The following is a 19,375-nucleotide window of genomic DNA, read 5'->3' as shown; positions in this document are numbered from 1 at the left end:
TCAACTATCTTCTTAATAGAAGCATGTTAATATTTTTAAGTGTTTTAAGATCTCATTTGGAAAAGTGCTGTTCTTATATAATAAGAAAAGACAGTGATTTTCTTATGGTGAGTCATTTATTGTAAGATAATTTACAAATATCTCGCTGTCTTTACTGATTTAAACAATGGACCAACAATTTCTTCTGACAAGGACAGCAGTAAGCTAAAAACAAAATCAGCTTGCTGAATCTTCTTTACCTGAAAGATAGAAGTACAGAACAAATAAAAAACAATGTTTTTTTGAAAAATAAAGATGTCAAGAGATAATACATATTTCAGTGGGACTTAAAGAACTGACTCTACGTAATAAAATGCTACTACTCTACACCAGTGGTTCTCAAATTTTGGTCTGGGGACCCTTTCATGGGGTCCGTGAGGGCGAAACTATTTTCATAACAATGTTATTTGCCTATTTTATTCTCATTCTCAGGTGCACACGGTGGAGTTTTCCAGAGCCTACGTGACATGTAATATCAGAACAGAATGAATACAGAAATGGAGAGAACTGAGCTATCCTCTGTGAAGTCAGATATCAAAGCGTTCTGAGACCAGGAAGTTTGAGAACCACTGCTCCTCACCAGCCTGTATTTAATAACTCAAAAGAATGCTAATTTTTTTCTTTTTGGCCGCACCACGAGCCATGTGGGATCCTAGTTCCCTGACCAGGGATCGAACCCGTGTCCCCTGCAGTGGAAACGTGGAGTCCCAACCACTGGACCACCAGAGAGGTCCTAAGAATGCTAATTCTTTATCCTTACAGTTTATTTAATATATCTAAGAAGAAAAAAAAGCCCACTAGCATCACCCACATACTCCCACAAGCTGGCTGCTGCTCCAATGGCCTGGCCATCTCATCTCTCAGGGAATCAGTTTCACTGCTGCTGAATTACCTTCAATTCTACCTGACTGGGTTTCTTTTCTGACGGGGTAGGGGAGAGTGTGTGAAATATTACCACTTTACCTCTTGTCTGAGGACGAAACTCGATTTTCATTAGTTCCTGGGTTATTATATTAGAAGAAAAAGACAAACACAAAACAAGCAGGTCAAGAAACAATCCATGCTGGTTAATCATACAATTTCTGATGAAAAAAGCCCACTTCCTCACTCACTACCTTGAGTATATCACATAAATACTTACCAAAATATTCCCTTAAAACAGATTCAATGATTGTTATAAAAGGTCATAGACTTGAATCTGGTTAGAAGCAATAAAACCATGTTCATGCAAGTAGGCAGGACTATGAAAGCATACTTTAAACCACAACTTTTCTATAAATAGCATACAATATATTAAAAAATTTTAGACTAGCAACTAAATATTTGGTACCTCAATTATGGTTTATTCATGCCTTTTATATTATTACCAAAGAGCCAAATGTGTTTGTATTAAAGCCTTTAAGCAGAAGAGCTGACAGGTTACAGAGCATGCAGGTCCATTCATATAAATAATCCACCGTGGGGCTGCACAGCTAACTTGCAATAAAGGATTTAGACTGCCTTTCTAGAAAGCGAAAACTAGTCAATTTTCAGTTATTTGAGTTCTTTTTAAAATTCTTGGTCTTCATGTCCCAATCTCCCTCTCCTCATTTCTCTGGTTTTGCTACTTTTCAGCCAAGTCCCTGCATTCCTAATCAAGAAAGAGCCTGGTCCTCAATTCCGCAGAGGCTGTAGCCTCCGTCTCTTCCGAGCATTCATTCCTCTTTCCCTGGCTCTCCACATCTCACAGCTCCCGGACCTTCAGAGCGCAGTCAGAACTGTCCCCCAGGCCTCTGCATGCACGCCACCCGAGAAGAAGTCGGCGTGGCTCCAGCAGTACGAAGTACAGCAAGGAGGACGTGAATAATACACTTATTTAATCCCTGTATTAGCCCCCATGTCATAGAAAACAACTGCGTTGCAGGGAGAGTATCTTAACCACGTCTATCAAGCTGGTAAATGGCAGGGCCGCTCATCACTGCACTGGACTCTGATGTTAACAGAGCAGGAGTGACCAGGCTGAGAGATGGGTTAGTCTTAAACTCACGCATGAAAGCAAAATAAGAGAAGGAAGGCTGCTGGATCCAACCAACACTTACAGGACAGTCTCAACCAGTTTATTTGTGTCTCTGGCATTCTGCCCATTTCTATCCTCAAAAGGACCAACTTAAATGTCATGGTAGTGATAAACCTTTCCCTGATTCTTAACCTGGATTCACGTTTTCACATCCCCAATAAAATGTTACTTCTCTCTCTGCTGAACTGCCAGGTCTTAATATATTCATGGCGGGCTTTCCTGGTGGCGCAGTGGTTAACAATCCGCCTGCCAATGCAGGGGACACGGGTTTGACCCCTGGCCTGGGAAGATCCCACATGCCGCGGAGCAACTAAGCCCGTGTGCCACAACTACTGAGTCTGCGCTCTAGAGCCCACGTTCTGCAACAAGTGAAGCCACGACAATGAGAAGCCCATGCACTGCAACGAAGAGTAGCCCCCGCTCACCGCAACTAGAGAAAGCCCGCGCACAGCAACAAAGACCCAACACAGCCAAAAATAAAAACAAACAAACAAATAAATAAATAAATAAAATATATATATATATATATTCATGGCACGTCATTCATTCACCCTACAAATATTTACTGAGGAAGTATGTGCCAGGTGATGGGGCTACAAGACTGAATGAGACACTCCCTGTCCCAAGCCGCAGGAGGACACAGAAAAACAAAAGGGCAACTCCTAGTAAAACAGTGTAAGTGCTATGACGAAGGGAAGCACAGGAGGCTGCCCCACTCAAACCAGGAAGGGGGGACTTCTGGAAGAAAGGATTACCCCAGCTCCGTTAGGAAAGATAAACAGAGTCAGATGTAGAATCAAGGGTGTAGGGGAAGGATGGCATTTCAGGGAAAAAAACATGTGCCACTCAAAAAATATATTTTTTAATTTGGGAGAGAAATGACAAGGATCTGCGTGAAGAGGGCATAAAGGGGAAAGGGTCAAGGGATATTTCGAAGGTAAAATTTACAGAACTTGGTGACCAATTAGCAGGAGGTAAGAGAGAATGAGTCAAAGATAACTTACGACACATTTTATCTTTCAGCACAATTATCTGCATTTTTTTCTTATCCTATTAGCACGTAAATGCCTTGGAAGAAAGGATCACATCCTTTAACACCGTGCCTAGCACTGTATGAGGTATATAATGGGTGTTCAACTTAATAATTTTTAAAACAGAATTCCCATTATCGTAACCCTGGTTTCACAAACATTAACATATCTAGCTAGACAACCAAGACATTTTCTTGAGGAAAGCGGTATTTTAAGAACTACTCTAAGACAGTACTGATACAGAAAACTTAATTTAAAAATTCCAGGACCCTACCACCATTCAATGATCTGCAGATTTATATAAAACCAAACCCCAAACCAGTCCTGTAACTCAGAAAGCTTGATTTATAGTATTTTAAGTTTCAAAGACAGATTTTATAAATGATACTGAATTATTCACATCCTTATTCCTAAAACTTGAAGAAAGTGAAAGCTAGCAATATACTAATTTCTAAAAAGAAGAAACTAAGCCTGAATATTTCAGCTGAAACAATCAAAATACACCAGAGATCTCATTTACATCAAACTTTATGTTCTACGATTAAGGAAACAAGTTTAAGCAATGGATCATTTCATCTTTAACAGACAAAACAAAATGGAAAACTCAAACATGCAAAGGTTAAACTAGCAGGCACAGATGACACACGGAGTCTGAGGGCGACGCACGGTTACTTACAGAGCTGCAGCACCGGAGATGATTTCAATCAGCTCCTTGGTGATGACAGCTTGGCGGGTGCGATTGAATGTCAAAGTCAATTTGTCAATCATCTCAGCTACAAACAAAACAAAACAAAACAAAAGATTAGACAACAAGATCTGAAACTAGAAAAGAATACCTTTTTCACTAACTCATTTATAGACGTGTGTTGCTTAATTCAAAAATAAGATTCTGTTTCCTTTTGGGTACCCAAACTGGCCACTCAAAAACTTTTATGAAGGTATTTTTGTTTCTGCCACAAGATACCTTTTCAAAGTACCTGCACACTTACTGCGTACCAAGTAAGATATTAATTCCTTTAAGGCAGAGAATATAATTTTTCTATCCTCACAGAATCGGTGGCAGAGCCGAGGACTAGACCCCAGCTCTCCTGCTTCCTGGTCCACTTCCAGAATCGCTAATGCCTTCTGACGTGAGGGTCTTCACGCTGCTTTCCGCAAGGGAATTCTCTCAGGAACATGCTCAGCGCTTACAAGCATTCTTGCTGGCGTTGTCCATGGCCGTCATCCTGGCACTCTGCTCACTCGTGGTGGATTCCTTCAGAGAGTAGTAGATGATGTTGGCCAGGTTGTATTCTTGGTAATTCTGCAGCACGTCAGCATCAATATCATCATAGATACTCATGCTCTCTGTTAAAACAAGCCATGGATTTCTCTGAAGCGATACAGCACAAAGACTGATTTAATCAAGACAGCTTCCTAGTATAAAAACTCTTTGTAATTACAGAGAAGTCAACGTAAGATTGGCTAAAGGATTCAGTTCTAAAAGCTTCATCTATTTCCGTACTACAGATAATAGCAGATTTTCAGCAAAATATGATGTGTAAACAAAGCATTTCATATTCTACTTCAAATGCTTAACTTCATAAAACTTAAGAAGTCCACATTTAAAGTAACAGCACCACATTTCATGGATACAAATCCTTTGGACAGTCTCTGGCAGCGTGCTGGGCACGAAGCCACCCAACAGTCAGTGACTGTGTTTTTCAATAAAGAAAATTAAGGAAAGAACTGAGACTCGTATAGTGTAATATAAAAATCCCATTTCAGCCATTTGATTATTGGGGAAATCTGAAAGTGTCAGGAAAATAAGGGAGGGAAAGCTTTTCTGAGAATGTGGAAGAGAGGAAGAGTTAAGAGGCTGCTGTGCGTTTTAGTAATTAGGCAGTGGAAACGTAGCAGCAGACTTCAAAATTCATTCATTAGTGTAAAGTGCTGAGACAGTACTGGATTTCATCAAACTTAAGATGCGGTGGATTATAACTCCTATTTTATGTACCATGAAGAAAGAAAATAACATAGCCAATTAAAAATGACATGCCATCGACTGGTAGAAGCATCCCAGTTTCTAAGACGTTAAAACGTAAAAGTTACAGGGACTTCCCTGGTGGCGCAGTGGTTAAGAATCCACCTGCCAAGGCAGGGGACACAGGTTCGAGCCCTGGTCCGGGAAGATCCCACATGCCGCGGAGCAACTAAGCCTGTGCGCCACAACTACTGAGCCTGCGCTCTAGAGCCCATGCACCACAACTACTGAAGCCCATGCGCCTAGAGCCTGTGCTCCGCAACAAGAGAAGCCACTGCAATGAGAAGCCTGCACACTGCAATGAAGTGTAGCTGCCGCCTGCCTCAACTAGAGAAAGCCTACTCGCAGCAATGAAGACCCAATGCGGCCAAAAAATAAATAATTTATTTTAAAAAATGTCAAAGTTATACACCTAGAACAGGAGAAATCTAATATACAAAAAGGGAAAATAAAATCAGTTCCTCAGTATTATTTCCAGGATGCATCACTGAGCAATGATCACTTTGTTTAAACAGCAAAACAAGAGAACTGAGTTGTTCAACGTATATTAGTTGTGAATAGTGTTCAAATCTCTATTCTAGAGCATATGTTTTGTGGTTAGGGAGGGCTCCCACACACAGATTGCAAAGCCAATAGATCATTCTAGCTAAGTTCTTCAATCCCCAAGGACAGAAATCGTATCTAATGATGGCCTTCAATGGATATTTATTTATTTATTCAATTAATGAAAGAATGCAGTAAGAGTTGTCAAACAATAAATGTTTATGATTTCATGGAAGCCACTAATAGACGGTGACAGAAACGGCCTAATGTTATTTTTGTTACTGCTGAAAAAAAGCCACCCTGACAATCACTGTTTTCCTACACGTGCAAATCTCTCCTTTCTATAGGAAAAATACTCGTCATACAAAACCTACTTACCAGCACTTGCAATGGTATCAAGGGAAAAGATGGGCTTTTCTTCTGTCATGTAGGAGATGACAGACCTAGAAATGGCAAAAGCAAATGTAAATTCCAAAAGTATAATTTTAAACTGTTAAGTAGACATTTACTTAATTGAAAAATCTGAACATAAACATAAAAAAGCTCGGATTTCAACATTTTTCTTGCCTGAATCGGTTAAAGATGATAGACCCTTCATCAAATTCATATCCAGAATTTAACAGTTCAAGGGCAATGACCGACGCATCCCCAAAGGTAGGGGGCCTTCTCCCCACTTCTTTGAATGTCACCAGAAACTGGTTAGAATGAGTCCTACATGAAAATGAAGAGGTCACATAAAATAGTTTAACAGAATACTTCTGCTGAAAGAACAGAGAACAAGGAAAAAACACTCTCACTACAGATCAAGCTTTTTTGAGGGGGCCGGGGGGTGTTCACTGAATTAAGGTGCCCCTACATTATCATGATTGTCCCTTTCCTTCAGCACCTGCCAAGAACTAAGGACTAACATCAGGCCTTTCTTGTCTTACATTTCTCTCTGCCTTTACTTCTCTCCTTCCAGTCCTAATCAAGTGTCATTCATTTCTGGCATTTCTAGGCTGTGAGAGCTCCTTAGAGTCCTCATTAAAAAAAACAAAAAAACGCCCCCCAAAACAAAAACCCATAGCTTCTGATATTCCTATTGTATTCCATTTATGGTCTGGAAGAAGGAAAAACAAAAGATAAATAGAAAACAGAGGAAATCTATCCATTCTACTATATTCTGGAAAAAAAATTCAAAACAAAACAAAACCTCTGGGTATAAAATGGTAACCAAAAAAAGACACCTTGCTTAAATAAACTATCAAAGAAACTTCCCTTTATTCATTCTTGCAGCCTTTTAAACATAAACAATATATACTGAAATTACCTGTGAAGTATACTTCTGAGTTTATCACCAACTCCAACAATCTTAACTTCTTTCCCAGCTGCTGTGAGATTGGCCACCTCACTCTTTAAGTGTTTAGCAATCGAGGAATGAATAGCACCACAAAGCCCTCGGTCTGAGGACACACCAATAAGGAGATGTTTCTTCTTGTCTTCAGGCACCTTAATATCAGCCTTTTCATATAGAGCTAAAAAAAAAAGTATGTGTAATTACACTATATACAGCAATAATCCCTAATTTACAAAATGATGCCTCAATATAATCAAGTGTCTGTGCATGTATTTCATTTACGATCAGGCTGAAAACCATAAAGGTTTAAATCTCTATTAAGACAAAGGTTCCTAAGGGCCAAATTATCTTAAATACTGACTAAAAGAAATCGCTAGCACAATTAAAGAACTTGTAAAAAGGCCAGACTTATAGAAGTACCAATTTCTCTAGACTTGCCAAATTTCTAAAGAAGACAAATCTTCAGTGTACAACCAAAAAAGCAGAAAACAAATATTTACTGAAATGCTCATATAATCTACATAGCAAGCTTTTATGAAAACTGTTGACATTAAAATGATGGACGCCATTTTATTTTTATTTATTTTTTTTTGCTGGGCTGCGTGGCTTGCGGGACCAGGGATCAAACCCGTGCCCCGTGCAATGGAAGCACGGAGTCCTAACCACTGGACCGCCAGGGAAGTCCCTATTTTTGGTATTACTAACAACCTCACTTTGTTGGTCTTCCAAGAAGCAGAAGGCAAGAGGTGTTTAAATAGGACAAAATATACATTGATTTTACTGGGGAAATGCATGTGAGAGAAAATAGGAAGGAGGTCAGAATAGCCATCACACCAGGATGCCAGTCTGACCAGTGGGAAGAAAGGTGGGGTGGCAGCTTCCTGGACCGCTGTACAGTTGAGGGAAAGTTCAGCGAGGCTGCCAGGGAGCCCCAAGTCTCACAAGAACACGCCCACCTGAGTATCCCACCTGGGCTCAGGTGCTGGCCAGGAGCAGCCCGTGGGAAGCATGGCTTAGGTGCAAACACACAGGACGATTCAGCAGCTGTGCTCACTCTAGTTACAAAGTGCACCTTCATGGCTGCCACACTCCCCCACTTCAACAAAATTCCTGCTATTGCCTTTTTCAGTATAGAGCAGTGATTCTCAAATTTCAATACCTGAGGACCCTCCATAAAAAGCAGAGAGAAGTAAATACTCAACTCTAAAGTTTAGGGAAGTGGAGAAAATATTCCTTTTCAGTCTCTTTTTATGTTTTATATTGTACAGCATAAAATGTCTATTTAAAGTTCTTAAATATTTTATTTTTTATTTTTATTTTTTTAAATTTTTTTTTAAAGTTCTTAAATATTTTAAATGATTAGCCATTTAATAAATAGCAGTTAGTATTTTTTGTTTGAAGGACTTAGAAGCTGAATGGCAGCCTTAACTTGAATTTTTAATATTACACCACAAATATTATAATTAGATATCTGAGCCAATTTCCTTATTTGATAGTTTTGTGGTTATAGAGTTTTGAGGGGAAACAAATTTATTACACTTACTCGTTTCAGCATGAAAGGTGAACAGTGAATGACTTTCCCCTTTTCATAGAAATAGGCTAGAGTAATTTATCAACCTCTACTGGGCCGCTAACTAGGTGCTCAGTATTATGCTGGTGGGAGAACAGGACCCAGGAGAGCAAACGGCTGGGGCTGTTAATGATTGCTAACCCTAACCTAGCAAGTCTCCATTATGCCTCCTAGGAAAAGCTGAATATGGCTGTTTTTTCTTGTGGCTGCACCACGAAGCCTGCAGGATCTTAGTTCCCCAACCAGGGATCTAACCCGAACCCTGGCAGTAAGAGTGCCAAGTCCTAACCACTGCACTGCTAGGGAATTCCCTAAATATGGCATTTTTAAAGCAAGGAGCCATTTCCACTGAAGCCTAGTGCCCTATCGTTTTCTCATACAAAAGTTTCTTTAGAGCATGCTTAAAAAAGCATGCTAGGACTTCCCTGGTGTCGCAATGGTTAAGAATCCGCCTGTCAATGTAGGGGACATGGGTTTGAGCCCTGGTTCGGGAAGATCCCACATGCTGCGGAGCAACTAAGCCCGAGCGCCACAACTACTGAGCCTGTGCTCTAGAGCCCGCAAGCCACAACTACTGAAGCCCGCGTGCCTAGAGCCCGTGCTCCACAACAAGAGAAGCCACCGCGATGAGAAGCCCGCGCACCGCAACAAAGAGTAGACCCTGCTTGCCGCAACTAGAGAAAGCTCGCGCGCAGCAACAAAGACCCAACGCAGCCAAAAATTAAAATAAATAAAATAAATAAATTTATATGTAAAAAAACTGACTGGACTTCCCTGGTAGCGCAGTGGTTAAGAATCCGCCTGCCAATGCAGGGGGACACGGATTCAAGCCCTGGTCCAGGAAGATCCCACATGCCGCGGAGCAACTAAGCCCGTGTGCCACAACTACTGAGCCTGCGCTCTAGAGCCCGCGAGCCACAACTACTGAAGCCTGCGTGCTTAGAGCCCATGCTCCCCAACAAGAGAAGCCACCGCAATTAGAAGCCCGCGCACAGCAATGAAGATTAGCCACCCCCTCACAGCAACTAAAGAAAGCCCGCGCGCAGCAACGAAGACCCAATGCAGCCAAAAAATAAAACACTGATTAAAAAGAGCATGCTATAAATGCATGCTTAAAAAATATGAAGAGCACAAGAAAACTATTGCACAAGGTAATTTATATGTAATACACAGATGTACTAACACATAGATGATACAGATACATCTTTTCTTCAATTTGGAAATAAGCAAATTCCTCCCTCTTTACAGTTGATGTTTAAACATTCCGCTCATGTACTCAGAGTCATATCCATGACTACTCAGTCACCTTCCACTCCAGGGCACCCCCTCCCCACCCTGCAGTCCTAAAAGATCACATCACAGTGTAACAGGAAGAAATCAAGCATTTGAGTCTGATGCACTAAATTTCCAAGTTCTTTTGATGGTATATTTAATAATCTAAGAAAATTTTCAGAATATCTTAAAAGGGAACATGATCACATACAGTGATTAACAAACAGAGAAGCTCAGATGCCAAGTCACAGAGGTGTAGTTATGACTGCACTGGGCTTCAGTTTTTCTTATCTGCAAAGCGGGAGCTCTGACGGTCCCCACCCGCACAGGGCTGCTGTGATAGATGGGGGCCGGGAAGTACTCAGGACAGATGAGTCATGAGCAGTGATCTCTAGGTTAAACGGTACTTCGTAATTTGTGACTGTACTCTCCTCTTACCCAAGGATCCTATTCCGTACACTCGGGCTGGTTTCAGTTCCCTCTCGGCTCGGGAATATTTTGCTGCTGCTACCATTTTCATAGACTTGGTAATTTTCTGGATGTTTTTGATTGATTTTAGTCGCCTGGTAACTGAAAAATAGAAGTGCTGTGTTAAGATAAAGGAGTTACGATTTCATTTGTGCATTTATCGAAATATTTTCCTAAACTGCAAGGTAGAATAATTAGCAGTTAGACTTTCAATTAATAGCAGCTGCTAAGCTAGGCTTAATGTTAGAGTACCAATAACTCAGACCTTGCGCTACCTGGACAGGACAAGCAAAACGGCAACATAATAGTATCAATAAATTATGTATTTAAAACACTAAATGGTACTGAAAATGGCCTTTAGCCACATATTCCATAACATTTTATACACACACAGTTTTTTCTAGTTATATCATTACCATTCTACAGACAACAGAATCAACAACCATGTTGTTGACCTCACATGGGTCTTTTCCAAAACAAGTTCAATGCTGCACACAGATGACATAGCTTCACTGTGTCCATTTTGACCAAATACGTAAATGGGCTAAAGCAGCACATTTTTATTTGTCAAAATTTAGTTTTTCTTAATTCACATATTGTGATAAAGTACTTACTATCTTTCAAGGTTGCCATATTTCGAACTTGGATCCTGAGAATGAAGGTGGTAAAAAACATTTTAGTTTTTTGAAAAATAGCTCAAAGAAAAACTTTCAAAGTTGATAAACTAATTTAAAGAGTGTCCCATAAAGAAATGATCTATAAGACTCTGAATGTGTGTGTGTGTGTGTGTGTGTGTGTGTGTGTATACATACATAAATTCCTCAATACTGATACCAAACCCTATACCATCAAAGGTCTCATTCTATTTGATCTAACACAAAGCTTCCACTGAAGTCACAATGGCATTCACACATGCTCTATTCCCACCCCTATGTCTTTGCCTATATTGTTCCTGACTTCCTCAGTTCACTGAAACCTTTTCAAATAACATTTAGGGTCAACTACACATTCTAACATGACCACATGTGTCAAAGTACAGTTTATTTAAACCAATTCTTAACTTTTTCAACTCAATTCAGTAAGCTTTTTACTAAGCAGCTACTCTGCTCCAGGACATGGTCTCTGACCACAAGAAGCATACTATTAGCTCATAAACAAGATTTATGCAAATTTAGATTTACATGAAATTTACATTAAATATTTTCTACAGTCTTTAAAGTGCTAATGCGTTAAAGTCAAAATGACTTGACTTAAAAGTAATGTTGGTGAAAGATAAATTACGAGAGGATCCTCCTCTTACTGGTGAAGACATGTTATCGAATATACATTATCTTTTAGCTCTTAAGTCCATAAAGTACCTGTGTTGGCCTGGAAAGCTCCACGGGAGAAATGAAGAATCGATAAATTTGTGCATAAAGAAGGAGGGCCTAAGGAGGGCATTCCTAGGAACTGGATGTAGTTTTGAAGCTGGAGACATAGCTTGGGTTAATAAGTTTAAATATTATTTTATAGGTACTGGGGAAATGATGAATGTTTCTAAGCCCATAAATCAGTTTAGTTTTTCAGTAAGGTATCTCGGATGGCAGTGAAAAGCATAAAATGATACCAAATGTTGATGACATGGAGGTCAAACAAGGGGCTTCCAGACAAGAGAAGGCAAGCACCTGGACTGAGAGGTTGGCTAGGCAACAGGAGACCAGATGTGAGAGCAAGCCGACCCAAAGGTTTCTAATTTAATGACCTAAATGAACAGTGTTGTCATTTAACCAAGAGAGAAAAACTGGGTGGGGGAGATCTCCCTGGAGATAATGAATTTTGAGACAGATTTGTAACTATCAGTAGACATAGTAGTTGGTGCCAAAAAAAAATAAAATTAAAGAAAAAAAGAAAAAGAAAGAGAATTAGAACGAGAAGCAGGGGGAATATGTCCTAATTCTATAAGGCCAGCATAACCCTAATACTAAAACCAGATAAAGACATTATATAAGAAATGAAATTTAGAGAACAATATCTCTCATGAACATAGACGCAAAAATCCTCAACAAAATATTAGCAAATGCAATCCAACCATGTATTAAAAACAATTATACACTACGACCAAGTGGGATTTATTCCAGGTATGTGAGGCTGGTTCATCATTCGAAATTCAAATATATAATCCATCACATCAACACACTAAAGAAGAAAGATTATATCATCAATAGATGCAGAAAAAGGATCTGACAAAATCAAATACCCATTCATGATTAAAAACCTCTCGGCAAATTAGGAATAGGGGAGAACTTCCTCAACCTGATAAAGAACATCCACAAAAAAAATCCCTAAGGTTTAACGGTTAGAAACTAGGAGCTTTCTGCCTAAGACTGGGAACAAGACAAGGATGTCCTGTCTCACCACCCCTACTCAACATTGTACTGAAGTCCTAATTAATGCAATAAGACAAAAAGGGAAACAACATGTATACAGGTTGGGAGGGAAGAAATAAAGCTGTCTTTGTTCATAGATGACATGATCAACTACATAGAAAATCCCAAAGAATGGCTAAAATTAAAACAAAAACTGACAATACCAATGACGGCAAGGATGTGGGGTAACAGGAACTCTCACTGATCACCAGTGGTTATACAAAATGGTATGGCTACTTTGGAGGATGGTTTGGCAGCTTCTTACAAATCTAAACATAGTTTAAACATATGATTCAGCAATCATACCCCTAATCATAACCCTAAATACCTACCCAATTGAGCTGAAAACTTATATCTACATGACAACCTGCATTCACATGCCTATAGCAGCTTTATTCATGATTGCCAAAAACTGGAAGGAATCAAGATGTCCTTCAATACATGAATGAATGGATGAACAGACAGGTGCATCCATACAGCTGGAGCAGTATTCAGCAATAAAAATAAATGAGCCATCAAGCCACAAAAAGACATGGAGGAACCTTAACTGCATAATGCTAAGTGAAAGAAACCAGTCTGAAAAGGTTACATACTGTATGATTCCAATTATAAGACTCCAGAACTGACAAAACTATAGCAACAATAAAAATATCAGTGGTTGCCAGGATTTTAGGGAGATATTTTTAGGGCAGTGAAACTATTCTGCATGATACTGTAATGGAAGACACAGGTCACTATGCATTTGTCAAAACCCACAGAAGTATACAACAAAATGAGTGTCCTTAATGAAACTATGCACCTTAGTTAATAATGCATTAACACGGGTTCATTAATTGTAGTATACACTCCACACTAATGCAAGATGTTGATGACTGGGGAAAATGTCCAGAGCGGGGTGTGGGTATATGCAACTCTCTGTGCTACTCAATGTTTCTATAAATCTAAAACTGTACTAAAAAACAGACTAAAAAACGTCTATAATAACTTTAAAATGCAGGCTATGAAATAAGATATGATGCCATTTTTGTGATTCTATGTGTTTATGTGCACAAAAGTAAGTCTGAAAGTTCATAACCAGAACAGTTATTTTTAAAAGATCTCTTGACTTATATATCTTACTACTGGTATTACTCAGCCACGGAGAAAGAAAAATAAAGAAAATAAGAGGAAGAAGACTACCTGGAAAATATTAGGTTTGGTTTTAAGAGTGGATCCCCCAGGGCTTCCCTGGTGGCGCAGTGGTTGAGAATCTGCCTGCCAATGCAGGGGACACGGGTTCGAGCCCTGGTCTGGGAAGATCCCACATGCCGCGGAGTAACTGGGCCCGTGAGCCACAACTACTGAGCCTGCGCATCTGGAGCCTGTGCTCCACAACAAGAGAGGCCGCGATAGTGAGAGGCCCACGCACCGCGATGAAGAGTGGCCCCCACTTGCCGCAACTAGAGAAAGCCCTCGCACAGAAATGAAGACTCAACACAGCCATTAAAAAAAAAAAAAAAAAAAAAAGAGTGGATCCCCCAAAGGCAAAGATAAAAGCTGTCAAACACTGACAAGCTCTGCTAGTTCAGAGGGCAGACTTATGGACATAATGACCATCCCATGAACATCTTTTCATCATGGCACTTGAAAAGTAATATTTTGGGGATGATTTTCTTTTTTTGGAATAACAACTTTTTTGCCCATTCTAAATTTAGAGACTATAAAGAGTGACACTGGGACAGCATGGTCTCAGGCATGCACTCCAATTTAACTGACACAGGTTTCTAGTCAGAGCACATCATATGGAACAAATTCTGAACTGCATGCCATATCTGGATGAACACAGAATGTTCGGCTCTCCACACGTATCCCAAGTGAGAGGTATGCAGGAAGATATAGGATCTTTTGTGATTCTTTCTGCTGTGCACACACCCTAATTTCCCCAATTTTGAAGCACTCTCATGTTTAGACTTCATTTAATTCTAAACATGTCTATCTGTATTACAAAGTTATTTTTTAAGTACAATTTGAGTGCAAAATAACCACGAGCTGATCTGAACTCTCTCTAGCGACAGACTGCTCTACTGAATATACAGTTTTTGCAAATGAGAAGATAAAGGAAGTTCTGAGTCAGTTTTGTGTTCTGGAAAATTGCATCATGTCCTGAAAAATTCTCGGGAGATTATGTGAGAAACTAGAAACACGTCAAATACAGCAGAGGGCAAATCGCACAGATAGATGGCGGATCACCATGATCTACTATGATCACACAGCAGGTTCGTGGGTGAACTATGTAACATTCAAAGAAATTACAGACAGCTTGAATGAATTTTAAGGAGTGCATAATGCTGAATAATATAAAAATTAAGGAAGAAGTAGCATCCACTAATTCCTAAGGAAAAGAAAATTATGAAGTATGTCTAATTCTAACACCGAATGCCTGGGTGAAAGTCCGACCCCGGCCTCTCCACCAAGTGACTCCCCAGAACTTTATCACCAACCATGACCCACAAACCAGTCCTGTTAGGCTTCTAACCTTCTCACATTACATTTTATGTAGAACGTGTATGTATAAATTCGTTTTCATTTTTCAACTGATACATCTGGATCCTCACAAGCATTTTTCCCACTGTCCTCGGTTCTTTACAAATACTGACTCACTTAATCCTCACACTAATCCAGTGAATGGGGTACTAGCATTACCCCCATTTAACAGATGAGGAAATGGTACAGAGACACTGAGGAACTTGCCCAAGGCCACACTGCCAGGTGAGCGGTGGTCAGGATTCAAAGCCGGGCAGTTTGGCACCACTCCATCAGGTACACTACAGGCTGCTGCCTCAAGTTTAAAAGTAAATATCTGCTATCTCAGCCTGAGATGACGGCCTCTCTTCTCTCCCCTGAAATGCCATCTCTCTCCCTTTTCAGTGTCCATAGTTCAACTTACGGCCTACTGGTTTCCTATTATAAAACAGTTCCCATTTTAGACAATGTGGAACACTAGGAAATAGAAATGTATTTCACCCCGATTTGAGATACCAAATTTCTTATTTCCATTTTCTTAAATACTAGTTTAAAAAAAAGTTCAATTTCCAAAAATTTAGGGTATTTTACTGACACCCTGAACAATTAAAACAACTTCACTATGTTTAATTAAGCCTAATGTTTAGTTAATGTTGGTATGCTAACCTCCTTGAAACCAAAACTATAACAACAAATTGCATTTTAAAAAGCTTTCAATAACCAAAACACAACCAAGGAAATGCCTCTTTCTGGTTCTGCAAAGACAAAAGTATAATATATTTCCCTTCCAAATTAATTCTGTGGAGTGTGAAACATTAAGATGGCTTTAGTTTCTGAATTTAAAAGGCAATTATAGGGAGTGGAAGGGAAAAGGCAGAAGAGGCAGGAAAGACAGCAGGCACCCGGAGTGATGGAATATATGAAAAGGAAGAGGACAGAGTATGCTTTCCAAGGTGGAGACTGGTGTTTGATGAATATTCATAACCTAACAATTTAAAACCAACACTCCAAAGGGAGTAAGGTCAGGACTTCGACATTTATTTGCTGACTGAGGTTCCAGTTTAAGCCCCACCCCACGCAGTAGCTGTCTCAGACCCTGCGAGCGCTTAAATGCTTCTTTACTAAAAGATCTTCAAAAGATCTTACAGGTTTTTTAAAAGTTATTTTTACAATTTTATGTAATATATTTTGTCCTCATTTCAGAAACTGTCCATTTTTAAAGATCAACTTGGGTAACTTGAAGTTCTAAAAATACTTCCAGATAACATTAATGCGCAGGAAGATGGGAAGGAAGGAGAGCTGATGTTTGCAGAGCACCACTGCATGTGAGGAACTGTCCCACAAAGCTCACCAGGACCATGTCAATTTGTTCACCACATTTTAGCACTTTCCACAGTGCCAACTTGGCGCAGGGCAAGCACCCAACAAATGTGCGCTGAGTGATTAAGAAATGGGACAACCTATACCAGTGAGAATCCAACTAAGGTGACTTCTTACTTCTCATGAATACTCTTTCAATATTAGGGGAAAGAAACTCTGAATTCCAAGGCAAATCCACTAACATTTGTATGTAGGTTTTTCACATCAGATTTAGTTACTTCATTAAGCTGAAAATCTTTTATTGTTATAAATTTTTTGCTTAATGAACACGTATCTATTTTAATAAATGCTTTATAGTCCCTTCTCATAAATTAGGATACAAAAATCTAGTTTAGTGGGGTGGCTCCTTAGAATTCTCCTTTACTGTAAAACCGGAGAAGTGCTACAGTCTATAGCTAACCCTTTAGCACTGTATCTGAAATTCTTCCAGACTCTGTCTAGCTTCAACACATCTCATGCCATTATAGGGTACCATACAAACCAACGTTTGTCTGCCTATTCCTAGGCCTTCTAAGATGCTTTTTCTGGGGGTGGGGGGAAACCAATGTTTAAAATCCCTAAAACTTGCGTGGCAGTGAACAGATGACGCATAAAATCCATCTATCTCCTCCTCCTCGGGGCCTTGGGACGATGTCATGACCTTGCAGGGTTACTGATTCAGCACAACGGTTTCGAGATAGTGCAAGGTGTCTTCCCCTTCCTCGCCAACAGATATTTAAAGTCCCCTTTGCAACCCACGAGAGCACTTATTTTATTCACTTGGGCCCAGCAAAGCGCCTGCTGCAAAGTCGTTGCTTAGTTCGCGTTGGGGGTTACTGCGCTCTGCACCGGAGAGTTTCAAAAGGCGCCAAGGACAAAAAGCACACCTTAACCTTCCGCTGGACCTTCCCTGGGGCCCTTCCCTCCCCCACTTTGAGGGCCCGGGTAAGGCCTCCCAGAGGCTCGCCGCCTGGCGCGCAGCAGAGGCTCCCTAAGCATTTATTTAGTAGCTGAGGGGATCCACGACTGCCCTGAAATTAACTGGGCCCAAGGCCCCACTCTCGAGGTCCCAGATGAGCACTCCTCGTGGCCCTCACCCCGCCCCAGTCCGCCTCCGGAGACGTGGCGCGCCCTTCCCGGTTCCGAGCGCTTCCTGCAGCCCGGGCTCCGGGGCCTCTGAGGGACCCGGGCCTGGCCGGCCCTGCGACCCCGGTTCCGTCCCACTCGCCTCCACCCGCTTCCCCTGCCCCCTGCCTGAGCCCCTCCATCCGTCGCAACCCTCCCGTTCCCACCGCGAGCTGCCATACCATTGCGGCTGCACGGCCCAGGCCGAGAGCCCTGCAAGGCCCGCCGGAGAAAACATGGTGATAACCGGCTCTACTGAAGGTCGGTCAGACAGGCCTCACCGCGCCTGCGCGGAAGCTGCCCCACACGCCCCGCCCACCCCGTGGTCTCATTCAGTCTCGCTTCTTCCCGCAGGATGGAACGAAGCCTCGCGAGCGTTGGGGAGGGGCCCAGGCTTCCGAAGCCCCACCTCCTTTCGAGGAGGGTATTTGTCCTGCCCACGCCCGCCAGCCCTGTTCCGCTTCCGGTCAACCCGGCGCTGGGCTCACGAAAGTTGTTGCTGCGGAGGGCGCGATGGGGAAATCAGATTTTCTTACCCCTAAGGCCATCGCCAACAGGATCAAGTCCAAGGGGCTTCAGAAGCTGCGCTGGTATTGCCAGATGTGCCAGAAGCAGTGCCGGGACGAGGTAAGCGGGCCCGGGGCGGTCCCCTGCCCACCCCCTCCTCTCCCCGGAGGGACCCCGCTGGAGATGCAGGCTGAGGTCCCCGACGCCGGGGTGAGGGCCTGGGTTTCCCGTCCCTAGTCGTGGGGGCTGTGCAGGGTGAGTCAAGGACTCAACTCAGTAGGGCCGTCCTTCCCTTCAGCCCTGTCCTTGCGGGGAGCCAGTGGCCTTTGACACCTCCTTGTTCCCCAGTCTAACCCCAAAAAAGAAATGAAGTAAGAAAAGGTTTTGCAGCCGTCGGAGAAGTGACCCCACTCAAGTCGTCAAGAAACGCGGGGTGAACAGTGCCGAGCCGGACTCCCGGGAGTGACAGTAACAGACGTCTCTGACTTGACGTGGCTCTTAGACATGATCAGGGTGTACACCTCTTTTCGGGATCAGATGAAAAAGGAGAACTAAGCTCTTGCACACTAGTCACCTAACAAGCATTTATCGAGCACCTGCCATGTGCCAGGACCAGGATGTTATTGCGAGTGAGATGTGGCCTCTGGAGTCAGAATCAGAGTTAGGAAGCCGAGCTGTGGCCACTTACAAGTCACATTCTCCCTGCCTGTTTACTTATCTGAAAAGTGAGAATAGTAAGTGTCCCTACTTGTAAGATTGTTGTGAGTTTTAAATGAGTCAATTATGTATAAAGTGGCTCAAGGGGTCTTTGAGCAGATCTTGAAAAACCTTTGTATGCTGTGCTGTGGAGTTTACACTTTTCCCCCTTATTTAGATGGATGAGGAAGCACCTGGAAAAATTGAGAGCAGGCTAGTGACAGGATCACGTTTTTCTCTGGAGATTGAATTGGGTAGGAAAGGAAGAACACTGGGCACTTGGAATAATCTAATCCAGTGTTTCTGCAAGTGAGGAATGAGATACTTCAGGTGGGCCTGACGTTGAATAACATTGATACAGTTATTCTCTTTCATTTCTCTTTAGTTCTCTTTACTACTAGTCAAGGTAAAATTCTCACACAGAAAACTAGAGACTAGTACAG

At 41.5% G+C, this 19,375-nt stretch overlaps 2 protein-coding genes and 1 long non-coding RNA gene across 6 annotated transcripts in view; 2 read left to right on the top strand and 1 right to left on the bottom strand.

Annotated features, from left to right (window-relative positions):
• The first annotated feature begins 245 nt into the window (after nucleotides 1-245).
• Nucleotides 246-2,836, top strand: LOC309655444. The gene is made up of 2 exons (XR_014260842.1): nucleotides 246-769; nucleotides 1,654-2,836. It is a non-coding gene; the product is annotated as an uncharacterized lncRNA (long non-coding RNA).
• Nucleotides 2,837-3,798: 962 nt separating this feature from the next.
• Nucleotides 3,799-18,059, bottom strand: ATP5F1C (ATP synthase F1 subunit gamma; the record flags this gene model as incomplete). The annotated part of the gene is made up of 8 exons (XM_082450587.1): nucleotides 17,912-18,059; nucleotides 10,953-10,987; nucleotides 10,309-10,440; nucleotides 7,002-7,206; nucleotides 6,260-6,403; nucleotides 6,071-6,135; nucleotides 4,318-4,473; nucleotides 3,799-3,899 (listed from the first exon to the last, which is right to left on the bottom strand). Exons 1-8 carry the CDS (start codon nucleotides 17,965-17,967, stop codon nucleotides 3,799-3,801), a joined length of 894 nt encoding a protein of 297 aa, XP_082306713.1. The 5' UTR covers nucleotides 17,968-18,059.
• Nucleotides 18,052-19,375, top strand: part of KIN (Kin17 DNA and RNA binding protein) — a 35,893-nt gene continuing 34,569 nt past the window's right edge. For 2 of the 4 annotated variants that reach the window (XM_082450583.1, XM_082450582.1), the window contains exon 1: nucleotides 18,052-18,356. In XM_082450583.1, coding sequence (XP_082306709.1) covers nucleotides 18,085-18,356 — 272 coding nt within the window. In that variant the 5' untranslated portion in view covers nucleotides 18,052-18,084. The remainder of the gene's footprint in view (nucleotides 18,357-19,375) is intronic. The other 2 variants (XM_082450584.1, XM_082450585.1) reach the window with 1 other exon arrangement.

This window comes from Balaenoptera physalus (assembly GCF_965194825.1).
Source record: "Balaenoptera physalus genome assembly, chromosome: 2".
Taxonomy (NCBI): domain Eukaryota; kingdom Metazoa; phylum Chordata; class Mammalia; order Artiodactyla; family Balaenopteridae; genus Balaenoptera; species Balaenoptera physalus.
Note: the sequence above shows the minus strand (reverse complement) of the source record. Positions and strands in the feature narration are given on the sequence as shown.